General features: G+C 33.3%; 1 protein-coding gene across 1 annotated transcript; it reads left to right on the top strand.

The window, feature by feature from the left end:
• The first annotated feature begins 10415 nt into the window (after nt 1-10415).
• On the top strand, nt 10416-14398 carry LOC129313472 (probable beta-1,3-galactosyltransferase 2). The gene is made up of 11 exons (XM_054956620.1): nt 10416-10754; nt 11559-11655; nt 11770-11843; nt 11935-12146; nt 12263-12326; nt 12648-12720; nt 12848-12968; nt 13098-13185; nt 13279-13404; nt 13602-13711; nt 13818-14398. Exons 1-11 carry the CDS (start codon nt 10645-10647, stop codon nt 13964-13966), a joined length of 1224 nt encoding a protein of 407 aa, XP_054812595.1. The 5' UTR covers nt 10416-10644; the 3' UTR covers nt 13967-14398.
• Nucleotides 14399-21454: the final 7056 nt, after the last annotated feature.

The raw sequence follows: 21454 nt of genomic DNA, 5'->3' as shown, positions 1-21454 counted from the left end.
ATGTGAAGCTGGCCTGTCTTTTTAAAACTTGAAGAAAATTGAAACTTCAATGCAATAAAGGAGCCCTTAATTGTGAACACCGTATTTTGTCCTGACATTTTTTATTTTAATAATAAAATCAAAAAATATAAAAAAAATAATAATACAAAAATAAAATTTAATCCCTTTTTAAGATTATATTTTCAAAAAATAATAATAATGATAATTTAACAAAGTCAAAAAAGAAAGGTTAAATCTTAAAAAAAGAAAATCTCTCCCAAATTATTCCAATCATTCGAGAATATTGGGAGTGTACTTTTGAGAGTTAACTTTTCTCTCCTCAATCCTATTTTCATTTAAATACAGATCTTTTGTGTGTGTGTGTGTGTGTGTTAATCAAAACCATTAATCAAAAAAAATCAAAAAAAAGAAAAAACTGGACAAAACGCTGATAGAGTCAGCGTTTCATCACAGATGGTCAGGCACACATGAGCAGAAACCTGCACACACACACGAGAGAGCAGAAGGAAAAAAGCACAGCAAAGAAACACAGAAACAGCAAAGAAACACAGGCATAGAGACACAAAAACAAAAACAAGCACACACTTTCGGCCATGTAGCAGGAAAAAGGACAAAAACAGCAGAACACACAAACACATGAGCCACAGACGCCAAAAGAACGAGAGGCAACAGACATGAAACGTAAAAGAAGCAAAATAGAGCAGAAAGAACAGCAAGCAACCGGAACACGTATGCTTATGCTTTCGGCTGGCAGGAGAAAAGAAACAGAACTAGGGACGAACGCATGCATGAAGGAAATGGCACAATAGAGAAAGCAGATGGGACGGCACAGAAAATAGAGATAGAAACGCAGAAGAAGCAGAGCAGGAGAGTAATGATTCACGTTGTCCATTCTCTATATAAGGAGAAGACGGGGACAGCGAAGGGAGAAGAAGCAATGTAAAAAAATAGAGGAAGAGGGACTGAAGGACATGAAGCAGAGAGCTAAGACGAGAAGGAGAGAGAGCTGAGACGAAAATGAAGAAGGAGGAGTCTGGAGAGGAAGAGAATACGGTGACAGGGAAGAGAGAGCTCGGACAAAGGAGAGAGAGGACCAAAAGACGTGAAACAGAGGCTGAGATGGAGGAGAGGGCAAAAACAGAGACAAGAAAGGACGTGACGGAGGAATTTTTCTTTCTAGAAAAGCTGAGAAGGAGACGAGGGAGACCAAAAGCTGAACGAAAAAAAAGATAGAGACGGAGAGAGGTGAAACAGAGGTAGAGGGAGAAAGACTATTCCGGATGGAGAAAAGTAGAGGAAACGAAGAAGAGAAGGGCGGTTTTTGGCTAGAGAAAGGAAGGAGAAACGTATGCACAGAAGAAATAGAAAACAAAGCACGAAAGAATCGAAGGAGAAGAGAGAGGTTGAGAGAGAGAGAAATGGATACGAAGGGAGGAGAAAAGGAGTCGGTCGAGAAACCAGCACCGGAGAGTTTTCTGAAAGGAAAAGAAGAAAAGAGGCGGAGGGGAGAAAGAAGAAACAGAGACGGAGAGGAGAAAGAAGAGACTGAGATGTGAAGGAGAATTTTCTGAAAATGAAGAAAACGAAGAAGAGGAAGAGATCAGAGAGGGAGGAGTGACAGGAGTAGTGAGATAGATCGGGACATCCCATACACACAGGTTCTTGCTTCTGAATCCAAAATATACATGTTTAATTTCTGTTTACTATTCCAAAATGGATTTCATGTTTAAATGTTTTGTCTTATATTTTTCAGCTCCCAAATGATTTCATTGCAATTGTCATATTTTTTTAAAGAAAAGAGAGTTTGAAAAAGAAAAAATAAAGAAATTACAAATAATAATGTTTGCTTCCTGTCATAGCTAAGCTAAATTTGATTATTAGGCACAATTTCATTTCAAATAGAGAATTAGTGTAATTATTAAGCAAGGTCTTTAAGTGTGTATATTAACATGCATGAGCATTATTTCTTTATCTCCATTAGTCCTAAGGTCCTTTACTTGTCATTAATATTGCTACACTCGTATCATATGGCATTCTCCATCATGATTACATGTACGATTTCATTTATTATGAGAAGCCTATTTTATAAAAGGCAGAAGGGAGAGAATTCGATTCTTACCCAATTTTAAAAAAAAAATGAAATGAATAAGAGAAAATTTCATTTATAATCATTTACTTGTCGTGTGAGATTTTAAGAATTTTCGTAAACATTTAAAGTGGTCTCATACCGTGTAAATCAATAAGATTTCGCAGGTATAGATATTCAATTTATATGTATAATCAATGGTTTCAATGACCAACCGTTAAAATTAACTATCTTTTTATAATCTAAATAACCCATTTAAGTTCCATATGGGATTTTAAGAATCTTCATAGGGATTTAAATTAATCACATTATCATGTGGGATAATAAATCCTCGCGGATATAGTGATTCTCAATTTTTATTTTGTAAATAATCATATAATACGCAATTTAAAAATTTAATCAAATTAATGCATTTAACTTGTAACCATATTTACCGATTATATCTTTTAGTCATGTGAGATTTTTGAAATCTCCGCAAGCTTCTAAGATCATCGTATTATCGTATGAGTCAATAAGACTTTGCAAATATAACGATTTAGTTTTTAAAATATATATACATACATATATATTATATAATTAATTAAATCAATTAATTAAATTTAATTCATTTATCGTGTGAGATTTTAAAATCTCCACAGATATTTAGGATAAATCATATTACCGTATAAGCCAATAAGGCTATACAAGTATGATGATTAAAATTCTTTAAAAACATGTATACATACTTAAGTAAAATTATTATTAACACTTAAAGATATACATAATAATATAAATAAATAAATTAATTAAATGGCCAAACTCTTTTATCCTGTGAGATTTCAGAATCTCCGCAGATATTTAGAACAATTGCATTATCATATGAACTAATAAGGTTCTGCAGGTACTGCGATTAAAATTCTCAATCATAAAACATAAAGAAAAATAATTTTAAACCCTTTCCTTTCTTTATTCCAAAAATTCAAAAATAGAGAAAATAATTAAAATTAAATTACCTTTTGTAATTTAAAACACACATATCAAAATTTCAGAAATTGTTTTATTTGCAAAATGGTGAATTATTTCTAATTAATTTCTCTTCAAAAATATTTTCACCACCAAACTTTTAAGCCCGAACTATGTGGACTTTGATCCCCATCACATGGTACGTAGGCCTCAGAGTCAGATTCTGAGTCAAGTCCGTCCTCCCTCATAAATAAATAAACATTTCTCACTTAATTCTTATCATTTTTATCAAACACATGAATACAAGAGGGATAATTGAAATAATTATAAAACTATATTAAAAAAGCACAACGAACTTCAGGTAACCATTCTGACAAACGAGTGTTATGGGGTGCCTAACACCTTCCCCACACTCAACCGACTCCCGAACATATTTTCTGATTTCACAGACCAACCTTATCATCCTTTTTAATCAATTTCCTGAGATTTATCTCAAAATCTTAGTGGCAACTCCTCGTTCGATCCGGTTTCCGCTGCGAAGGTTGGGACCTCCGCTCGCGCGCTGTCCGCGTCGCATTTTTTCGGGTGCGACATTGATAAAATCCCCACAAACAATGAAGAGAAATACATCATGTGCATGCAATATGGGGATGTGTGTTTTCAGTAAATGAAATTAAATGGATTAGTTATTATATTATAAAGGGTTAAATAGCATATCGACTCCAAAACTATAGATTTAAGAATCATGAATGCCTATAATCCCTACATTTATTTTTGATATAATATTATTCTTCAATTCTCAAAAATGGTGCAACATCGTTTGTATTGTTGATAAAAATTAATTTTGATTTTTACTTAGCTAAAAAATGGCAAAAAAAACATCAAAAATTACTAAGAATGATCAAAATAATTAAATAAAAGGTTTCAAAGATCATAGACAGAGACATAAAAAATACAGAAAAGTTGAAAATGAGAAAATTTTTAAATCTTTTTCTGTAATTTTTTCAATCTTTTTCTATAATTTTTACAATTAATTAATGATTAAAATTAATTTTTATTAACAATAGAGACAACTTTTGTATCGTCTTCAAAAATTGAAGAGGAACATTATACAAAAATTGAGTTTATGGTCTCAAATGGTCCTAAAATTATAGTTTAATGAGGAGACAATTTGTCATTTAATCATATTATAAATAAATATTAAAATGTTGTAATTATTAAAATTCGCACCTCAAAAAGTTAGGGATAAATTTGGCCAAAAAAGAGAAAAAAGTTGGGAATAAAAATGCATTTTAAATAAATAATTTCCATAATAGAATTATGTGGTTTATAATTTTTCAAGTGGAGGAGATGCCGAGCAGCTTTAAATTATACCTAAACATTATAATTTTGTTAAATTCTGAACCTCTGCTTACTAGTGGCCAATGGTAATTAAAAAAAACTATTGATCATAATTGAATTTTATAATATATCCATCGAGTGTGCGAGGACGCGCACTTGTCGCTTGAGTGTGAGACTCTCTGCATCTTGAGAACTGGATGCTTGTTCTAAACTGGGCCATTGTCCATGCTTATTATCGTAGAAACCTTGCATGTTGTGATTTTTGAGAATTGAGATGCAAATAAACCTCAAACAACATTGAAGGCGCCGACTAGTTTTTTTTTTTTTTTTATAAATAGTTGACTTATGAAAGAAAACATGTAAGTTTCTTTTTTTCGGGGGAAAAAGCTTAATTCTGTTATTTGGATATACAATTTGAAGACACTAGTTTTTTTTTTTTTTTTGCCAGCCAAACTAAGCATGCAAGTATTATTTCTCACTGAGCTATGCTCCTTGATTTAATTTAATATGATATTTGCAACCTCTTTTCCCGTGTGCTTGACTTACCCACCAAAACCTAGTATACTTATTAAATAATACACATAAAGAATTTGACAGCTAGGACAATTCACATGGCAAGCTAGCTGGACAGCAAATGCATGAGCGGAAAGAATAGCAGTACGATTAACACACACTGTAGACAAAATCAGTAACAGAACCAGAAAATTTAATAATATAGGGCAATACAATATTTAAACTAAATATAAATATTGATGTTTTTGAAGAAAATATAATTCTAAATATTAATTAAATTAATATATAAATAAATTATATGAAAATTTTAAAAATATATGTTAGTTTCATTCGTATCATAAATTTTTTTATAATAAATGTAAGAGTGAAAAATATTTTTAAATATACATATTTGATAATTTTAAAGAGGGTGTGGGGTAATTGATTTTCAAGGGGGCTATTATAATTTTAAAGGGAGAGCAGTGTAATTTTAACAAAAAAAATCGAATTTAGTTTTTGCTATTTTAGGGTTGGCAATTGCCATCTTTATGCTCAACGTCGGGAAGTCCCAGGACAAAATAGCAAGTCTAGCGTCTAATGATTTTATTTTGCCGAAAATTAAAAGCTTCAAACCTATGATAAACCGGTTTGATGACATGAGGGTCCGATTTGTCATAATGACAAGGGTGGACACCCGCATGCTGAGATTTTTTTTTTTTTTTTCTGGGTGGGTCACAACGATATGGGGAAGCATAACGAGCTGAAGCACCACACTTGCACATGCCAGAGCTGCTGAAATTATAAGGGCGTGAAACTCAAAATGTTAACTTTTATTTCTTCCAGTTAAATTTATAAGGATGAGAGAGCAAAAATTGTTGATATAATTTACAAGACATATAATCTTCTATCACAGATTTTAGTTTTTTTTTCTTTTATCTTCATTAAATATTAACAGAAAAATACATTATTAAAATATTTAATGTATATAGAGTTGATGATTAAATGATTAATATTTTAAAGAGAGTCAAAGAATTTTTAAAATATTTTTCTTTTTTTTACGATAAAACATGTTAGAACTTAGAAGTGGTTTGAAATTTAAAAAACTTCACATGTAAGAGGAAGTAATTGCCATCCTTAACAGTTCAAACCAAATTAGCTAGCAACTTGCTTGATACATGTAAAGTTATTAATATGTGGCTATAAAAACAAAATGAGTGCATGTAAACAGACATGTGCCTTTTATAAGCTTTGAGATAAATCGAACTATGGTTTATAAATCATGAGTAATGGATAGCTTTTACATGCATACATGCTAAGATAGTTTGAAATAAGAGACACACACGTGCTCTGCCCCCTGTCCCTGTGAACGTGCTTCCATGCTTTCCCCCACGTGCATGACTACTTCCTTTCTTCTCATGTGGATCGGCCCCAATTCATGTCATCATTCAATCCAATACTTCTCCTTTTTCTAAATTAATCAACGTCCCTTTTTATTTCACTCGTTAATCATTATCTTGTCTGAAACAACAATTCAATAACAATGGAGAGACGAAGCAGGGATGTTTCCAGCTTCCGCTGTGCATTCCACGCTAAGCGAAAGGAGCGGGGGATAAGTTGAGCGCGTGCTGGAACATGAGGTGGGATCGACGGGCAAGACCGAATCATGACACGTGTCAGCAACCATAGTGATGTGGGTCCCTCTGACTCGGCATTTTAACACCATCCACATGAGCAGGAAGCCCAATGGTGCCCTGTCCAACTGAATTGCTCAACGTTCCACGCTACTTACGTCCCTCGCGTGCTCTGGAATCTGGATTCCCCCACTGCTCCCCCTCTATATTTATCAATGAACTTCTCAAAGTTAGAACCCTATCAATTTAATCATTCCTAATTTATAATAAGCCATCATCATAACACTCCTTCCCTCTTTATATGTAATTTTTTAAAAAATGTTTATTTTTAAATATAAAAGATTATTAGTAATTTTTTAATGAATGAACTATTATATCCTTATTAAATTAAAAAAAGATAAGTATTTTTATTAACTTACTTTAAAAAAATTATTTCTTGTTTATAATAATTAAGGGTGAAATTGAAATGTTGTTATATTTTTAATTAGATAATTAATTTTTGTTTATTTACATGATTTGGTTAAATGCATTTTATATATAGAGATAAAGAAAGTAAACTAAAATATAGGCAAGAGCACATTGGGTGCTCATGGGAGGTGATGGGCATCACCCTGAAATAATCGATCCAGATTTAAATACATTTGTTTTTATTTTATTTTTATTTAAGATAAAATTTATAAAATTTTTAATGAATCTATTAATTACTAATATATATATAATTCATATTTAATCAGTTAATCTAAATTTAATATTAATTTTCTTATAATTTTTATAAATCGGCCATGTTGATTTATTATGGTCAGTTCGAAATCAAAATTTTTTACTTGTAATTTTAAAAAAAGTTTGGGAAGATTTAGTTAGGAGAGTATCTTTATTTTTAGTATTGTATTTATTAAAGTAAACATTTATAAAAATTATAAAAAACTTTTATATTAAACTTGAACTATTTAGAATAAATTTAAATAATTAATTTATAAAAATTATAAAAAATTTATATTAAATTTAAACAATACGAACAATCCATATTAATAATGAAAAACATATTTGTACATTATAAAATTTTCATTTCAATAAATATAAAATAAAAAAATAAAATATTTAAATTTGGATTGTCTAGGTGCACGAAATGTGCTTCCAAATATAGGCTATTTTTTCATGGAGCTCAAATTGAGTTGCTCACTCTGTTCACTTTTTTTTTTTGAATACGGTGCAAAAAAAGTGTAAAATATTTTACATATTTTAAAAAAGTCCTTAATTAGGAGTGTAAGTAATATTTTTTAATTATGATATTTTATTAAATAAGGATAGATATAAAAAAGAGTGTACAATTTTATAGACAATTAATTAACCGACTGGAGTTGTGATCTTAAAAAAATGTTTTATAATTTTTCATGGATGGAGTAATTATGAACAGTGCGCTCTGCTGAAATTTTTTATGATACGGATATATTGACCTTAAATGGTGAAAAATTTAGCTGTGGCTTAACCAGTGAGGTAAAGCTTGTTAGTTGCAATGTATTGATGTTATTGGGTTTGACGCATAAAAAAATCATAGAGGAACATTGAAACCTTCGAACAGAGCGAGTGGAGATTGGAGCAGCCTCCTTTGATGTCATCTAGATTTAGATGGCACGTGGGTCTACTGGCTATTGAATTTTTGTTGCAAATGTTTTAAAACGTCATAGCGATAAGGGCGGTGAGGCTTTGATTTTGAATTTTGATGAGGCCGACATTTTTATACTCACTTCTGTTTTTTTGTGTTTCGTTGGCTTGACAGTTTGGCACATCTATTGCTCGATCTCCCTGTTTGTCAGCTGTGGTTTAAAATTGAAATAATGCTTCCACACATGTGCTGTCCATCACATGGACTGAGAGTCTTTTGTTATATGAACATCTCTCGTGAGTCGCAGTAACGAGGGACTCAATCATACCGTCGTATTTTTATTTATGCTGATTAATAGGGTTTGTTTTTTTGCACAGCAGTAGACAGTGGTCGTCTGACGAGGTTCGTTGAATCAAATGAAGTCTAATACTTGAAAGATCAAATGTAAATATTTTTTTTTGTCTGACACGTTAGAATATATTACTAATGCTTTATACTGATGACCATTATCCCATCTATTTACTTTCATCTTTCTATAGATCTCTGTTTTCGTTCCGGGCAAAACCAAAAAAAAAAAAAAAGGACATCTCTGTTTTCCGCATGCGACTTCTGATAACGTGTTTTCCAATATTGACAGACGCAACAACTTTGAAACTAACGTTTGATCTGCTCTTCCAACTTCTATACAGCTTCTCGTGAATGCTACAAAAATTTTATTTTTATTCATTGAATGGTTTAAATGAACTCATTTAATAAATATTTTAATTATAATTACTAATTTTTATTAATATTTAAAAATTATTAAGATATTTTTTTAAAAAAATTTAAAATATTCTCATAATTAAATCACTCATTGTTTAAGTATTATACGATAAAATTTTTCATAAATGTTTTCCTATTTATTACCATATATTTTACTTTAAAAGTGATTTTTTTTTCTCATTATTTTTATATAAATATAACCTTATCCAAACAATTCAACGCAACCTACCAAATTTAATGATATTTTAGGCATGACTTTTTTTAAATCGCATATATAGACTTTTATTGTGAATTAAGAAAATAGTACAACGTCTGATATAGTTATAGAGATATTAACAAATACCAATCCTATACTTTTTATAACGCATGGATAATTAATTCTCTGTACCCTACTCTTCGAGCGTTTTCCATTTTAGTATACTGATAATTTGATAATGATATCTTGCCTCGCATGTTGTGAATGATGAAGATAGGGATTAAAAAAAAAACAGACAATTATATGGGCAATCACACCAGCATTAGATATTAGATGTGTCGGTGATGCCATGATCGATCGTTAGGTGTTAACAGTCAAACACGTTTAAGAAAGTTGACTCACTCCATAATCCCTTTTATATATACACACACAGTGGTCGTTGCATTATTTGAGGACCACTGGACGCTGCATTCATTTGTGGGACTGGAATGAGGAATAAATTAATCAGAACATGATTCATATGAATCTTTCTAGCAACTTGATCCACCTTTCTATCTGGATCAACCCCTTCTTTTTTCTTTTTTCTTCAAGCATTGCTTCTCAATTCTCAACTTTTTGGCCCCCCAAAAAATATTCACACAAAAAAGGGAAAATTCACGGGCGGCACACATTCTTTCACGCATAAAGCCCTCTTCATTTACACAAAGATATTGAGATCTCAAACACACTTGCAAAAACAAACACGAGGGGGTTGCACATTTTCTACAAAAAAAATTATGGTGTGTTTTAAACAATGTTTTTTTTAAATTTAACCCAGCGCGAGATGATCTGTTTAACTTTTGTGGCCATTTTTCTCAATTTTGATGGAGCCTAACCAAAAGTAAAATGTTTGCATACTTCAAAGTTCCCTCACGTTGAATTTGACTTGACAAACTTCTTGTGAGTTCATTTTTTATTAATTTCCTATACACGTTGGATCTCTTTCACTTTAAGTGAATAAAATTGGTGATTTTTTTTTTGTCAAAAATAATTGAGGTGCTAAAAAGTTCTGTTTCTCTCTGCTAGTTACTAATGTTTTGTCTTCATGTAAATATTGATGACAATCGACAACAAAAAATATAAATAAAAAATAGACCTGAAGAAATTTAGAAATAACTAATGATATGATAATGATAATAATGACAAAAAGGCGTTAATTCAAACATGAGAAAAGTTCGCGGGCAAAAAAGAAAAATCAGAGTTGAGATGAGGACGGTTTGGTAAATAAGCCATGTAATTAAAAAATTGGCCAAAAAATTCCGGAAACAAAAAAGGTGCGGTTAGGAAGTCTCTTCACTTCTCTTAAACGTCCCTTACCTGCGAAGAGAGAGAGAGAGAGAGAGAGAGAGAGCGGGGTAAAGCAAAGCATAAAAGAAAGGAACAAACCATCAATCGATTAAAAAACAAACCACTCTTTCTGTACTGATTTATACTCTGTCCACACCCCTTCAACACCTCCTCCTCCGCCTCTTCTATTCGCTGGATTTGGTTGTATTGCCCATGAGAATTGCCCACTGAGGAGAGCCAAGTTGGAAGAAAACTTGGAGGAGAGATGACTTGGAAAGCCAGAGGAGAGCTCTCTTCCAAAAGCGTCATATCGCAAAAATGGACACTTTTCCTCTGTCTTGCAAGCTTCTGTGCTGGGATGTTCTTCACAAACAGGTGCCTAACTTATCTATATTACATCTTCTCCCCATTTTTTCCCATTTTTTTAGGAAGGATAGTTTCTTCCGTGTTATCAAGAACTTGTTTCGTGTTAATGTTTATTCATGGCTCTGTAAGCATACTGAGCTCTGAACGACTTCAAATTGTGATGCCAGATTTTCATTATTCGTTCTGGTTTTCAAGCGATTAATTTATTTATTTACTTGCAAGGCTTTATGAATTTTGAGGATCTTGATTTATTTTCGATGTTACAATAAATTCCGATTTAATACTGACAAAATGGATTTTAATACTTTCGATATTTGTACCAATACTCATGGCGAAAATGGGATAGATCTGAATTCCCTTGGTGCAATCTAGACCACGTCAACTTTTACTCTGGGGTTCAAGATGCAAGATTGACTATCAGTTATGAGTCAATTCTGCCCAAGAACTGTTTTGCTCTCCCTCTAACAAACAATTTTCTGATGGTTTCATTGGTTCGGTTCGCAATACTCGTGTTCACAACTCTATCCGCAATTTTTTTCCCAAATCTATCAGCTACTTCAATTTCTGTTCTCATAGGTTAAAAAAATAATTACTAATTATGCTAAATTACTGCACACTTCTTCTCAACCATCGTCCATTCCCACAATTTTCGGATATGCCTTGGCAGACTCGCTCATTATTATGCCTGGTCCAACATATTTAGAGGTGCATTAGCGATCTGTTTCTTTGGTTCGTAGTGTCTTTATGTCATAATGAGCATATGATGGCTATGTGGAAGGCTTTAACTGGAAAAATACAAAATGATCAATATAGGATGTGGACTATTCCTGAACCTAAAGGACTTGCTCGACTAACACCCATGGAAGCTCAAAAATTGAACGTAGTTTCAGAGGGTTGCAATTCAAGAATTGTAAGCGCAGCTATTCTTTTTATTACTTGATTACGCTCAATCGTCAAACGTCTATCATCTAAAGTTCCTATCTTTTTTTTTTTTTTTTTTCAATTTCTGTTATCCTCCCTTTAGTTGCATGAGAAGGAAGTGAAGAGAGAATCTAAGGACATTTTCGGTGAAGTTTCCAAGACTCATAATGCCATACAGTAAGTTGGAAGTTATTACCTCCATATTGCTATTTTTAGGCTGATTTTCAACCATTCTAAGTGCAAAATGCTGGATTGGTATTGAATATAGAACTTTGGACAAGACCATATCAAATTTAGAGATGGAATTAGCGGCTGCTAGGGCAGCTCAGGAATCTATACGCAGTGGTGCTCCTGTATCAGAAGGTTCAGAGATGGTTCAACCATCTGGTAAGAGAAGATACTTAATGGTTATAGGAATAAATACTGCTTTTAGCAGCAGGAAAAGAAGAGATTCAGTTCGTGCAACTTGGATGCCGCAAGGTTCATAAATTAATCTTTTCCCTTTTTATTTTAATTTAGTTTTTTTTTATATTAATATGTTCATGTTATTGACTGTGAATTCTGATGTTTGGTTCTTGCGACAATCTGGAGAACAGGTGAGAAAAGAAAGAAGCTGGAGGAAGAGAAGGGCATCATCGTCCGTTTTGTCATTGGTCACAGGTAACGACAGCATCTCTTTATGCTTTAATTGCGTGACCTCCATCTAACTTACTATTCAAGCTTTGGGGCGGGCTTAACTCCCTTATATCAAATTAAGAGTCAATTGCTAATGAAATGTGCAATTCAAACAGACCCAAATAACATGAGAAACTTCAATCTAAAGTCTTCTGTTAAAGGATTGTCACTAGTTTATTTATATCTTTGAGGATTATGCCTCACAGAGAGTTCAATTTACTTGTACACAAATAAATTACGATATTACTTTTAGATATTCTTGAATGAATTATAAGTTTGACGTGTTTCTTTTTCTCCTTCATCTAGTGCTACATCTGGGGGTATCCTGGACAGAGCTATTGAAGCAGAGGACCAAAAGCATGGAGACTTCTTGAAGTTGGTAATTGATTTATTATAATCTTTTTTGTGTGATCACTTTATAAGATAGCATGTTCAGTCTTGGAAGAGAAGGAGAGGAAAAAAAAAAATGAGTCAGGTTTTCAGGCTTGTGTGCTTTGTTGCTGCAGGATCATGTCGAAGGATACCTAGAATTATCGGCCAAGACAAAGACATACTTTACTACTGCTGTTAACTTGTGGGATGCTGATTTCTATGTTAAAGTTGATGATGATGTTCATGTCAACATTGGTATGTAAAGCTTTTTTCAAGCATGTTATAATCTCTGGCTTTATACCTAAAATAACTGGACATAGGTTTCGGTTTAGCTGTTAAGCATGCCTATTGTTTTGTCTGAATCTCCTTTTTAATGTGTTTCAGCAACATTAGGAGAAACTCTTGTTAGACACCGATCAAAACCTCGAATATACATTGGATGCATGAAATCTGGACCTGTCCTTAATCAAAAGTGAGACTTCTCTCTTCTCTTCATTTTATTTATCAAAGGACAGAATTTGCTTTTTTTAATCGTAGCTTATTACCTGCCTAACCTGTTCCGCAGAGGGGTAAGGTACCATGAACCTGAACATTGGAAGTTTGGTGAGGCTGGTAACAAGTATTTCCGTCATGCCACAGGACAGCTGTATGCCGTTTCCAAAGACTTGGCTTCATATATTTCAATTAACCAGTAAGTCCTAGTGCCGCTCCCTCCCGAGAGAAACTAAGGGAAGCAAAAATGATTTTATGAAATTAAATTGCGACACACGTCATTTTTTGAATTATGCAGAGGTGCTAGATATTTCATAGGATTGTGGTGCTTGTATCAGTGTTGCTTTTTTAAAGTTCTAGCTTTTGATTGTTTTTCTCTGTCAATGATTGTCTCAGGCACGTTCTTCACAAGTATGCCAACGAGGATGTCTCTCTTGGAGCTTGGTTCATAGGGCTTGATGTGGAGCATATAGATGATAGAAGACTGTGCTGTGGTACCCCACCAGGTGAAGATTTCTCCTGATGTGTGTGTGTTACTATTCTCTGCAAATCACATGAATACGCTGTTTGAACAGCAAATGTGGGTTCTCTGAGTTGCGGTTGCTCTTGCAGATTGTGAATGGAAGGCTCAAGCAGGCAACGTCTGTGTTGCTTCATTTGATTGGAGCTGTAGTGGTATTTGCAGGTCTGCTGAAAGAATAAAAGAGGTCCATCGGCGATGTGGAGAAGGTGAAAATGCCTTATGGAGCGCCTCTTTCTAGGTGACAGCTTGGAGTTCTTCTGAACTCCGGAAGATAGGTTATGAGAATAGCAATCTATTAGGCTAGCAGGATTTTCTTTTTCTTTTTTTGATCCCTTATATATTTTTCTGAGTATATAAAGAAATATCATATTACATGAGAGAAAGAGGGGGAGAGAGTTTGTGCGGGGTTGTTGTTCCATGGACCTTCGACATTTTACTTGAGATTGACCATGGTAGCAGCCAGAACGAGGAAGCACCAAGAGATAGTCACGAGCACTGCCCATTCTTTAATGCTTGAAGGGCCAGTCTGTTGTTAATAGATCCCATGGCTGTCAAGCTCCTAAGAAATAAATGTAGATGTCTTCTCAATTTGGTTTCTTGTTTTTCAAGGTTGAAGTTCTTGTATTACTCTCAGTAACCTCTTCTATGTTTACGACGCCAGCTTCTTCTATCTGGCCCCCCCCCTTCTTTTTTTGGCAAATTTCATGAAACATAAAAAACAAGAGATGCATCTAATTTTTTTTTTTTTAAACCAAGACACCCAACGAGAATTTTAGGATGTTCATGGAAGTTAGAAAGGGAGGTCAAAGGAAGAAATTTAAAGAACGAAGGAGGTGGCGGACAAGAGATGGCTGCATGAAAACCTTTAACGCTGTAAAATTATTTATAAAACAAGTTTTAAATTTATTATAGAAATGATTTTTTTAGATTTGTTTTAAACTAAAAACTAATGTGCCATTGCGAATTATATGAATAAAATTGATTTTCATCAAATATGAGCAAATCATTAAAACTCCGATAATGAAGAGGAGCTTCAAAGGGCAGGCTCTTGTGGGTAATGACACAGGCAATGCAGGACCAATGCCCATGACATAGGTGACAGGGGCAAGGGAGTCTCCTAGAATTTGTGGATTAGGTTAAAACAGGGTACCATCCGTACACTGATAATAACAACGAAGACAACATACTCGTCAGTTATAAGAATGATTGGAAGAAGTAGAAACGGAACAAGCCAGACTAAATGAACAGATTATGAACCGTAATATAGCCCAAGTTTGATGAGTGGAGTCCAAATTGCCTCAAATAATTGGTTGGAGAAGCAACATTTGGGCCTAACCACTGGCCATCTTAAAAAAAAAAAAAGAAGGAATGGGGAATGGGCACAATCAAGAGCAGGTCTCCAAATCGGAAAGGAGTAAAAAGTATTGCTTCTCAAAATCAACGGAAATTAGTTCGAGTAATGCGCGACTCCATTCTACTTAAATAAGGTTTTGAGTTTGATTTTTTTATATCGCAAAAATTCTCATTGGGAGACTCACCCACCGAAATCAGGTGGGTGACTCGGGTCAGATCCGATGTAGTCAGGCAAAGCTCCGGTGAAGCAACCAAGAAAAAAAAAAACTGCTTCTCAAAAATGGACTGCCCACTGCTCCAAATTTATTGTGATATACGTCCACAATTGACTTGCGGCGACGCCATTTCTTAACTGCTACCGTCCAATAAAATACATCGAACCCGTAGAATCGTTTTAGAAAGCACAACATTAATAATAACAAGCATCACGCCTCCATGCATGCTTTACGCAACTCCATTTCTGAAAAAGAAAAAGAAAACGTTCATCTTATTGAAATGTATAAATAGCAAAACAGGTTGTTTGGAAGAGCTACAGGGGATTTTCTTATCATATGTGGGCCTGCAGGCTTACCTTATTTGAGATTTGCTTCGGATTTCAAGTATACCCTTTTTTTTATCCTAAGCCAACAATAGCGAGATAGGCTAGCTGATTCCTGTTATACGGTCAGTAAGGAGAAGATTCTTTCCTTTTCCTCTCACGACAATGCGAGAGTAGTAATATCAGATGTATGCATTGCGATACTATCAGATGTCAACCTTATGCGCGCAGCAAGACAAAGTAATAATTGAAACACAGCCTAAGCCAAAAGACTCCTTGACTTCACAGAGGACAAATCAAGTGCTTTTCACACGCCGCTTCATCTTCTTAATTTATGAAAACAAACAAATATGCTTGTTATGTTCTGATATTCAAAATTGTCTTTGCCTTCGGACATGGTGACTTTCTTAATATAACCAGGCAGGGAGAGAAAGACACGCAGAGACATTGACAGAAACAGAAGTGGGAGGCTACCTTTTGAAGCTTCGAATATAGGAGGAGTTGCAGGAGAAGTGGCACGTGATATTGGCACGGCTCAATCAAAAAACAGGGGTCAAGCCATATCTGAGCCTTGCTTTCTTATTGAACCGCACCAATATCTCGCTGAACCGGGTCCCCTTAACCCCTTTGGTCGCCATGTTTCTCAACCACAAGCCTAAAAGTAATACCCGGAAAGCATTATACGATTCAAACAAGCTGGTCTCGCTCTCACGCCATATTTGGTCTTAAAGAGGCGAATGTGAGTGGAGAAGAAAGGGGTGGAGAAAGAGAGAGGTTATGAAGAAGGTAAGGAGCGAGAGGAGAAAGAGGTGCAGGAATTATGGGTAGCATTGAAGAAGTGGCATTAAATTTTCCAACAACCAAGCAAGTGAGGAAGTTGGGAATATTAATTTAAGGAGGGAAGGTACAGGAATCGTGACGATGGTCAGAGGAGACAAATCTGGGGATGTTAATGAGGCAGCATTTATGGATCATGGGGTAGGGGAAGAGGGGATGTTGGTTCTGTTCAAATTTCAATCTGCATTTATTGCATCGAACGGGAAGTTGAAAAGAAACAGAGAGGGACTCTGCTTTGCTTTTCTTTCTGGGCTTGGGTTTCTGGTACTGTTTTTGTCATCGTCATGATGCCCATCCTCTCACGAGGCACTTCGTAGGTTCAGATATTCCATTACTTGGTGCCATTGATGCATCTCTGAAACCTGTTTCTTTTCACACATGGCTTTCTGTCTGCATTTCCTTGTAGTAAAGTATTAGGCATTGAACGACGCTCATTAACTAGCGTACTGTACTTGGGAGCTGTACTGAAACAACTTTAGTGAGAGCCAGGGCATGGTCGCCGTATCAAATGGATGGAAGATCGGATTGATTCTTCAATTTCATTCTCGAGACTTAGATATTTCAATCCACAAACTAGATATCACAGAGTGGATGAAAATTAAGAAAGCCAAATTTTTGTGGGATAGAGATTTGATGGGCTAAATTAAGACGACATGGGAAAATGAATAAACAAATAAAAAGGGACCTACATAGGCACATTGGCGTTAATTTTGATGATTTTGGCGCGAACAGATAAACAGGTAAGGAGGCAGGCAATACACGTGAGATTGAACACTCTCATTTATTACTCTCCTCTCCTCCTTCTCCCGCCACTCCACTCTCCTCTCCTTACCATTTTCATTACATGATAATCCATCCAGTACCGTAATCCCGCCCTAGTTTAAATACTGTTTGGCTTTAAATGAGATATCCTCCCAAACATTTAAGTCAAAACAAAGAAAAACAAAAATTTTATTACCCATACCTAAAAATTCAAAAAATTCATAAATTTACCTCTGTTATATACTCCTTCATTAAAAATTTAACAAGTTTATATACTCTTTTATTAAAAAATATAATAATATTTTTAATTGAATTATATCTCTTAATAAAGTAGTTATTTATTTTTAAATTAACTTTATCTTTTTATATTTTACCCTTATAATAAAATGATTTATTTAATAGAGGTACGTTTGAAAAAAAAACAATAATTATATCTTAAAAGACAAAAAATATTTTATATTTTTTAACAATCAACATTTAAAAAATATTTTATATTTTTAAACGGAGGAAGTGTACTTTAAAAATAAAATAATGTAACATTTACTAATCTTTTCAAAATTTAATAAGGTAAAAGAGTAAAGATAGATACAATAATTATTGAAGTATTTTATAAATATAATCAAAACAAATATTTTTTTTATCCTATAAATAGGACTAGAAGAGTGGAGTAAATTTTTTCTGTCCAGAATACTCATATAGTCCTATTTATATAGCAGAAAAAGAGTATTTGTTTTGGTTCCATTTAATTTATAAAGTACCTTAATAATTATTGTAGTCATCTTTAGCATTTTATCCTTATTAAATGTAAGAAGTTTATTAAATGCTAAAGTATATCATTTTAAAGTAGATATATTCAATAAGAATAAAGTTAAAAATTAATTAAATTTTTAAATAAAGTTAATTAGATTTAAGATTTTTTTTGGTTCTGGTAAAAATTATAAAAATAACTTATAAATAAAATTTGATGAAGTATTTCAGAACATTTCAACTTATACAAAAGAGATTGAATATCTTGATTGACGCTAGTTTGCTTGTCATAGCCGTGAGATTTGAACGATTCTATATTTAAAGTATTTTTTATATTTATTAAAATAAAAATTATCAAAATTTTAATAAATTTGTTTATTACCAATTTAGTGTAGATTTAATGTACAAAGTCCGAGTTTAATATTATAATTTTTATAAACTAACTATGTAGATTTGCTTTAAACTATTCAAATTTAAAATTGTTATCTTCTAAGAATTTTTTTTTTGGAAAAGTACCAGTTAAGAGATTATTTTAATTTTTAGTATTGTATTTTTGAAAATAAAAATGTATAAAATTTATAATATGAACCATTTAAAGTAGTACATTTGATTAGTATATATAAAAATTATAAAAACTTTAAATATTAAACTGTGCTATCCAAATCAAACACATACTGTTTATACAGGTGAACGAAGTCATTAAAATTTTTTAAAAAATATTTCTGTATATTTTTATTTTAATAAATATAAAAATAATATAAAATAAATATTTTAAATTTAGATAATGCATATTTATTGTCCTGAGCTTGAAATTGCTCCCCGCTAGTTCCTTCCTTTTTCACCTTTTGAGGTTTAAACTTTAAAGTTCACAGAAGAATAAATAAATGAAAAAAAATTAAATTACTACAAATATTATGTGTCTTATTTTATGCAATTAATTATAAATTTCTAGCTGTCATTCAAATTTTACATGATTTAATATTAATATTATTCCATTTAAATGTATTTATAAAGTACTTTTAACATATTTTATTAGAATTGATAAAAATTTTAAAATTCATTGGTTTCATTAAAAATTTAACAAATTTTCAATTTTATCACCGTTTTGTTTATATTTCAATAGCGTACTTTTTATTTTATTTCCCCCCTTGGTAAACAAAGGGGAAACAAGTTAACAAACTAAAGCCCTTGTTACGACTACGAAGCTCAATAGCTCATTAATAGGATGCACGACGGCATGAAAACCAAGAGAAGTAGTCCGTCCCTGTTTTGATAACAAGTCTTCACTCTTTAGTGCTGCACTCTCGCTGCCGCTGAATATGTTAATCTACCTCAGTCCCATTCCAAGAGATAAGTTCGTGATAAAAAATTACATATTTTACAAGTAGAATTAGAAAAGTATTTCTCTCCCTTCCTTATAAATAAAATCTGGATGAGTATTTTCTATGCTCCTAAAAACTTTTTTTTTTCGACCGGCAAGGGAAATGATTCAGTATCATTCATTTTGTTTCCCTAACCCTGCAATACATGACTTGTTCGCTTGTTAATTTCATCTGTGTTTGTCTGCAAAGAGTTGAGAGACCAATTTAATAGTAAATCAGGCCCCAAAAAAATTCAATCCCAAATAAGTCCTGTCAATTATTAAGATGATGTTGGAACTCAAAACAGGCATTCAAGTAACTAAATTATTTTCAAGAAAAAACATTAAATTAAAACTAAATTAAATATTTTGAAACACATAGACCTGTGAAGTGTATGTCGTGTGGGAACAGATTGAGCTTATATGAATTAGGCCAGGTGATGCGTGGATTGGACCTCCAACATTTTGGATTCTATGAGGAGAAACCCACAAAGGATTTTTTTTTTCCTTCTTTGCTTTTGATATCACACCCAGTTTCCTTAAGTATTTGGATATGTTTAGTTCATTGTCCACCAAATTCACTTCAAACTAATCAAAATTACTTTTTAGATGGAGCCCTCTTTGAGAGAGTTTTGCAAGTACCATTGGTGAGACATGCTTTACATGCTCGGTTATGCTGCTACATATCCTGAGACTTAAACACGAGACCTCAGATTAAGTTGTCTAGGTCCCTAATTGCTAAGATAAGGGCCCATTAGTAACTCATAAAGAAAATCACTAAAGAAGGAAAAATACCAAAGGAAATTTGCTCAAGGAGTGCTTTCGGCATTGTCTTATCATCATCATCATTCATCATCTTCCTTGAGAAGCTGTGAACCTTCCCCATTTCATCATGTAGCTCACAATTATGAAGAAGACAAAACAGTAATTGTGAACCATTTTCATTTTAATAACCCAGGAATTAAAGTAAAATTAAATATATAAGTTTGTGTTTTAATAGTAATTATATTAGTCCTTGGAATTATTGTCATAAGAAGGAAAGTTGTTGTAATGGTAGTTGAGAAAGTGTTTTTCTAATAGGTTTAAAGTTCGAATCCAACTAAGACAAGAAGGGAATTTTATTTTGTTTTCTTGCTTTCATAAATTATTAAACTACCCTTATCACAAATCAGATTTTTAAACTCTTACTTCTTTCCTTTTTCAATCATTTTGGAGCAGATAGAGATTTGAGAGCTCTGGATCGAACCATTGCCTACTCCCATATATCTTTGCCTTTTGCTTTCTCAATCACTAGCCGCGCTACTATTTGTGTGAGGAGTCATCGCCGATGTGTTCTTTGCAGCTCTATCCATCGCTGGTTCATAAAACCCGTGGCTTCTGCCTCCTTTCTCCTCCTTTGTTCCAGATCGATGAGCCTCTTTCTCCTTCACAGTTGGCGTGGCTGTGCAAGCGAGTGGAAGGGCTTATTTTCTTTTTGCTCACTTTATCAATCACCAATTTACTTGTTTTATCTCTTCTATAAGGAAGGAGATGATAGTGTGGATTTAAATATTTAATTGAAAATAATTGAATTAGTGATATTGTAATGTTTTAGGGAAACTAAAATTTAGAAGGAAAAATGTTAATATCAGTTTGATAATTTATGCCCATATAGTGTTTGATAGAATGCTTAGTAGGAGAGTTGGCTTGATTTTGTATTTTTAAAATTTAATTGATCTTTGTGAGAAGTATGCTAGTGTGAAAATTATGGATCTATGAATTAATTTGTAGCTTGAAAAAGAATTTAATTATGAATTTGTATGAAACTAATTAAATTCTTAAGAATTGTAAGGTCATTTATAACAGCCCTCCACTCACCCCGCCTCCCCAAGGTCTTTTGCGGCGCTGGACACTCTCCCCCTAGACCCCACAACAGGGCGACCCCACCCCTTACGGTGAGCATCAGGAGACAAAGGCTTCCCCGCAGTAGTGTGCAGGATTATTCCCCTTGTGGAGAGCCTCCCCAGGTTCGATCATCCAACCTCATTGGTACCAGGTTCAGCCTTAACTTTGTTATGTAACAGAGGTTGGAGGATCAAACCTGGGGAGGCTCTCCGCAAGGGGAATAATCCTGCACACTACTGCGGAGA

The sequence above is a fragment of the Prosopis cineraria genome, unplaced genomic scaffold, assembly GCF_029017545.1.
Source record: "Prosopis cineraria cultivar Desert tree isolate PC_DT_omini unplaced genomic scaffold, ASM2901754v1 PC6, whole genome shotgun sequence".
Taxonomy (NCBI): Eukaryota; Viridiplantae; Streptophyta; class Magnoliopsida; order Fabales; family Fabaceae; genus Prosopis; species Prosopis cineraria.
Note: the sequence above shows the minus strand (reverse complement) of the source record. Positions and strands in the feature narration are given on the sequence as shown.

Coding starts and splice junctions, on each gene's coding strand:
- LOC129313472 (XM_054956620.1), top strand. CDS start 10,645: ATGACTTGGAAAGCCAGAGGAGAGCTCTCTTCCAAAAGCGTCATATCG. Junction 12,147..12,262: donor TGCAACTTGGATGCCGCAAG/GTTCATAAATTA, acceptor TCTGGAGAACAG/GTGAGAAAAGAAAGAAGCTG. Junction 12,327..12,647: donor CGTTTTGTCATTGGTCACAG/GTAACGACAGCA, acceptor TCCTTCATCTAG/TGCTACATCTGGGGGTATCC.